Source organism: Mus caroli, chromosome 19 (assembly GCF_900094665.2).
Source record: "Mus caroli chromosome 19, CAROLI_EIJ_v1.1, whole genome shotgun sequence".
NCBI lineage: Eukaryota > Metazoa > Chordata > Mammalia > Rodentia > Muridae > Mus > Mus caroli.
Window position 1 is genome coordinate 20357951 of NC_034588.1, and position 6427 is coordinate 20364377.

The 6427-nt window shown below is 36.7% G+C and overlaps 1 protein-coding gene across 3 annotated transcripts in view; it reads right to left on the reverse strand.

The window, feature by feature from the left end:
• Positions 1–787: 787 nt before the first annotated feature.
• The window catches only part of Smc5 (structural maintenance of chromosomes 5), a 68236-nt gene continuing 62596 nt past the window's right edge, over positions 788–6427 (reverse strand). The window contains exons 23-25 of one of the 3 annotated variants that reach the window (XM_021151740.2): positions 5279–5458; positions 5107–5202; positions 788–3873 (exon numbers count right to left, since the gene is read on the reverse strand). In XM_021151740.2, the coding sequence (XP_021007399.1) occupies positions 3733–3873; positions 5107–5202; positions 5279–5458 (417 nt within the window). In that variant the 3' untranslated portion in view covers positions 788–3732. The remainder of the gene's footprint in view (positions 3874–5106; positions 5203–5278; positions 5459–6427) is intronic. The other 2 variants (XM_021151741.1, XM_021151743.1) reach the window with 2 other exon arrangements.

A 6427-nucleotide genomic window follows, 5' to 3' on the forward strand; every position in this document is an offset into this window, starting at 1 on the left:
CAGCAAATAGAGAATGGACAGGAACAGAATAGAGTGACATATATACATGTATGACAATACCAAAATGAAATCAGCTACTCTGCATGCTACACTGAAAATTAAAGGGAAGAGGTTACCGCTGGCTGTGGTAAAGAGGGAAACGGAAAGTCAGTCTGAATAGATACAATATGTCATGTTGGGATTACAGTGAATGGCTGGTACATAAATGATTGCACAATACTGTAGATACATTTCATGCCACTGAACTGTGTACTTTAAAGTGATAAAATTTACATTATGGTCATTTGCCACAATAAAGGAAGGAGGGGAGAAATGAAAAGAATTCATACCTTCAATTGTTTCACTGGGAATAAAAAGAAGCTCAAATTGTCAACAGTCAACCCTCCTAAGTATACATATGCATACTAATGTGCCTTCCTAAATATATGGCTGACTATGAAGTAATGAGGCAAACTAGTATAACAAGTTAGGTTCGTCAGACTCATCTTCAGATTTTTTTTTTTAGTATAGAACAAGAGTTTATTCAGGGCATGGGGAGGGGAATTAAGAGGGTAGCAGAGACAAAGAGAAGGAGAGAATGGAGAAGCAGAGACTGGCCATGACCATGGGGAGGTGGTGGTGGGGAGGTAATGGGGAGATGCAAGGGGGTAAGAGAGAGGCAAGCCCTTAGACCTCATCTTCAGATTTTATGAAACTTATATGGTCTATGAAATACTTGGATCTATCATGTAAAGTCCATCACTATCTGCATCCTGTGAACAAATAACACTAGTAACAGGAAAACCTTTATGCTAATTTTGCTTTGAATTCAGACATAGTACTTCACAGCTCAAAAGATGCAAACTAAGAAAAAAGTAACGACTCATGAAGTACCAACTCGGATGCTAGGTCCCCTCACCAGCCTGATTCTCGTGTAAAATCCGGGAACTAGCTATGTCCTCATCTTGCTAGTGTGCAAGCAGCTGAATAACGTATCTGTATGCAAGTGGTACAGCATTCTGACTCAAGATATAGTTTAAAAGGTTGTTTTGAGTACTAAGTCAATGTAAGAAATGGTAAGATAACTTGGTGATTGTGCATGGTTTCAGAAGAGTCAGTGTCACCAAGAACAGCTACACTTGCCTTCTAGCACGGCTTCTGTGGATGCTTTCAAGCTTTCCCCATGTTTACTGCTATTAGATTCTAATTCCGCTGCAAATGGACAAAAGACTAAGTTTTTATCCTTGGAACAGAAATAGGCTGTTAAACTCTGCATCATAAATAGTAAAAACTCGAACAGACATTGATTTTTTTTGTAATCCTGAAAATAAAAATGTGTTTTAAGAAAATTTAAAGTATTAAAATACTCTCATCTTAAATAACCTATACCAATGGAAAAATACGTATTTATTACGAACAAAGTAGCATTTACAACATAGTTTTAGTCAATTACATTTACACAAACCAGAATGAAGTGATGCCCCTGACGTGCTATAGGCTTATGTCCAAGGCTATTGGAAAGCAGCAAGAAATCTCTGTTTGGAACTGGAGAGATGGCTCAGTGGTTAAGTCTACTGGATGCTCTTCCACAGGACCCAATTTCTATACCCAGCACCCATATACCAGTTCAAACTAACTTTAACTCCACTCCTAGGAGATCTGATGCTCTCTTCCAGCCTTAGCAAGTACCACGTATACAGACATACATATAGGCAAAACAATTATTCACATAAAATAAATAAATCTTACAGAAAACCAAAACAACCCCCCCTTTTTTTTCTTTTTTTTGAACATGAAAAACTTCCTAACAGAGACTGACCTTAGGCAAATCAATGTAAAAAATTTAGTCATTAAAAATATTTTTAACTGTCAGGTTTTAAATATTTTATTTATCAAATCAGGCTTTTACCTGGAATTTTTACAATTTGAATGTAATTTAAAAAATCAACAGTTGCAGAAAATGACATTATATTATGTTTGACTATTTTTAATATGATGATACATAATTTATCCTTCCCAGCCCAAAGTTCAATATAAAACAGAACATTAATTTTGCTCTCTGAAAGCTTGTTAGCATGATATGTAATTATTTTTGGTATATGTAAACGGAAATGGAATTGCTGATGATGGGAGTTTTAAGTATATCTTTCTTTCGTACCTACATCAAGCACACATCAGTGAAGATATTATATCAGAAACCCAAGCAACAGCACAAATATTTAGTAACACCCTTCACTAATATGCTACCAAGTTTTTAATTTTTTGACTTGTTCATGCTGATAAAAATGTTATCAAAATATCTTTATACCACCTGTATGATACTTAGTTTAAGAGGGGAGGGTTCTTTTACAAGTTTTAAAAAGAAATACAACTTCTAAAAGAGAAAATGTCTAAGTGAGAGGTCATAAACTCATGTTCCATTATTTTTTAACCAAATAAGAATGTAAATTTCATTGGCTATTACAATAATATACAAAGCCCAAACTTTGTTCAGGCTAGCAAAAAAATAATTTTGTCAGTATCATCAAAGATATGGTTCATTCCACTATTCAATGACATTTCTATTTTCTTTCAAGATTTAGTTTTTTCAAAGAACAGAATTTGTTTGGCATTGTTAATTAGCATTCTCAGAGAAAAATAAGTGGTTTTCAATTAATATTTTCAAGGTGGAAGAAAACAATTCATATGAGATTTTTCTAAAATACTGGGTATAAGGAAGGACCTACAAATTCTAAAAACACGATTTGATTCTTTTTTCAATCAATTCTTTGCCTTCACTCTTTATATAGCACTGAGAAATTTCAAATACAAATTGTAAAAACTCGCATATGAAATCTTAAGAAAAATTTTACTAAAATTATAAAAATGCTTTTTAGAAATGTAAGATGTAAAATACATTCAAGTTTAAATTAAACAAACAAACAAACAAACAAACAAACACAAAGCCCTACCATAACACGTATACGCTAACTCCTGTCATCTGATCTCACCCTGCCAGTGTCTGAGCCACACATTCTGTATCATCTTTACCTTGTGACCTCTCAAAGTCCTCCTGTCATTTTGAAGCCTCATGCATATGTTTTCCCAATTCTTTGAAATAACCTATAACATGTTACCTATAACATATTTTCTATGAAAATAAGGGAACCTTTATTTTTTTTTTAACACAAAGAAATGAAGAGATCTGCTGTCAATCACTATCTATTAAGCAGCCATTCCCATACTAGTTTGTAAGAACTAAATATAATACTGGAAGAGAAGTGGGATTTCTAATCGTGAGCTGCCTTTATTCTCTCAGTCAGAATGTTCTGCACCCAGCACTGTTGTAGTTAGTAAACACTCGGACTGAAATCCCACTCTGCCATACCTTCGATTTGCAACAGGAAATAGCCTTTTCTGTTATGACACATGAAACCACCCAAAAACTCATAACCTTCCTGCCTCCTACTCCTAACTGCTGGGCTAGATGTGTGCCAGCACACCTGAGGGGCAGCTCAAGGCTTCACACAACAATCCCGTGCTCACAGAGGACTAATGAGACAAGGTCCACCAAAAGCGAAGACTTCGTTTTCACTAGAAAATGTTCCACAGTCTCTGTGGTCTCTACTTCATCAACCTATTTGTTTTTAAAAGCAGGTTTCCAAAAATAACCAATCTTTCTCTTTCAATAAATCTGCTAACTTTTATTCACTTGAGAGACACGTATAAACAGTTAAAGAAAAAAACCTCTGAAGGCCCCTCCTTTTCTTTCCTTCACTGAGGTTGAGTAAAGGTTATCCTTCGCCGACGCCTTTGAAAAGCCTTTAAATTCCATCGGTTTGGCTCCAGCATATGAGGACCATTGTAGACAAACAACACTGTCATCTTTTCAGAATAAGGAAGATTTTGTAGAAGCTGTATGGATTGAAACAAATTGCCATATAATTCAAGTATATACCGAGAAACACAGGTTTTCAGCCTTACATATGTTCCAATTCATCAACTTGCCAGATTGACAGCTCTCCAATAAGCATATCTGAAGCCTGGCCTAATTACTGACCTGAAATATCCAGTTGCCTGGAAATCCTCTCTATTTACAAGTCAGCTAGGACAATATACTTCCTAGGTACACTGTGGAAGTGTGCACTGAAAACACTTCTCAAACTCCTATGGCTAAGACCTGTGCTGTGACAGACTGCTAGTTTGAAACGTGTGAGGGAGGTTTGGTTTCTAAACCAAGGAGTTTGGTAAGAAATAGAATAAGGCTGGGCAGTGGTGGTGCACACCTGTAATCCCAGCATTTGGGAGGCAGAGGCAGGCGGATTTCTGAGTTCGAGGCCAACCTGGTCTACAGAGTGAGTTCCAGGACAGCCAGGGCTACACAGAGAAACCCTGTTTCGAAAAACCAAAACCAAAACCCAAACCTAAACCCAAAAACCAAAAAACCAAAAAAAGCCAAAAAGAAAGAAATAGAATAGGGGCAGATCTGATTAGCCCACAGATCTGATAAAAGATGATTAAGTTGAAAAAGATGTACATTTCATTTAGGGTGGACTCTCCAATGAGTTAGTTATGAATATTTAGTTGAAAAAGGGAAAAAAGTGTGACTACTAATAAAAGCAGATTTAAATCTATTTACTCGACAACATACCACAGCACTATATTTAACAAAAGGGACATTTCCTTTCCAACAGTTCTAGATTATGGAAAATTCTCTATGAAGATTCCTATGCTGTTGTAAAAGCTCATCTGTCAGTACTTAGGGCCAGGGTAGCAGCAGTGGGCATTCAGGACAGGAGCAGTTTGTGGCGTGACAGAGAAGGCTAGAGAGTTCTGGGGCTTGCATTCCCAGTAGTCTCTTAGCAAAAGAGAATTATTGTGGAAGGGCAGTGAGTGTCAGACGTGAGCACGAAGTCTAAGCTCTGGAAGAGTCTGATGTGCTTCCTCCATCGCTTCCTTAGATGACAGATGACGTTTCCAATTATGTATGTCACTCAACTTGTCCCTCTATGAATGTAAACATTACCATAATCCCTTAGCTTCACTTTTAGGAGTTTTCCTGCTCACATTTACATCTCAGCCCCGATCTTCTCCAAAACTACGACCCAGGGGGCATCTAAACACTCCGGTGAGTGTATCATCACTCACCTTCGGTGTGATGAAGAAGTACTGGGATGTGTTCTCTTTACAGGCAGTGTTCACAACCATTTCAAATACTCTCCGCTCATTAATTGGGTCCATACCCTAAAGCCATAAAAACAACTGTTACATTTGTACCTATTAGGGATGTGGCCCCCTCGCCCCAACGGAGTCACTGTACCTGATTAATTTCATCAACTACCCTGAAGGGACATCTGTTAAGCTCCTGAAGTGCCATCAAGTACAGCATGGTAGAAACACTCCTTTCACCTCCGCTCTGATGATGAGGCGTTAATTCATGCAGCTGCGTACTACTGCGAAATTTCACTCTAATCCGGATTCCATATTTATCATAATCTTCCTGTAAAATATAAAAAGTTGAAAAATGAGTGCTGTCTCTGGCAATTCCACTCAATATTTGAAAACATATCAAATATATCAATCATAAAAGCAAATGTAAACAATTACTACCTAAAAAATTTAATAGTCCCCAAGTGCCTACATGGGTGTGCACACACACAAATGTAAACTTTAATAAAAAAAAAGATTGTATTAGGTGTGATATAACTTTTGTCAACTCTGAGATCGCTCTAAGATGTATTTACTTCTCTTAGCCACTCCAGGTCACTCAGATGCAGACTGACCTTAAGAGTGAAGTATCGAACGCTAGTTTAAAGTTAACTAGTTAAATGGTCTAAGGTAAGTAGCTAATCAAGGAGACACAGTACAAGAAACAGGTAATTCAACAGTTAAAGTTCTAAAACACAAAAAGAAAACAGGTAAAATTAGCTTCAATTGTATATTTTATTCATTTAAAATGTCATTTTAACATCACAATATAAAATGTTATCTATGAATACTTAAATTCTTTTTTCACATTAAATCTTTGAAATTGTATGTATGTAGCATATATTCATAGCAGAGGCCTAAGAGCTGCAAAAACTATTTTATTTATTCATTATTTTGAGTATCATCAAGTAGTTATAAAGAAGGTGTGGCAAATACTTATGGATGAAACAGAATGTCAGTGGGATGGGCAGGGGCTGGCTCATGGGATGCCCCTCCAACAGTTATTCCAGTCTCCATTCTGTATAAGAATGGTACCACCCCAAGTGATGCCATTTATAACTGATGTGGTGTCTCCATATACTGAAGGAAGAACTGTGTATCACCTCTCACACTAAGTCGCTGAGTCTTTCCACCCTTTCCTTTAGATTTATTATATCCCATAGCTACTATTGTTGCTGGCAATACTCTTCCTTGAGTTGTTTCTGGAAGTATGCTGCCACCTTTGGTTACAGTTTTAGCTGTCTTATTTTTTTTTTTTTTT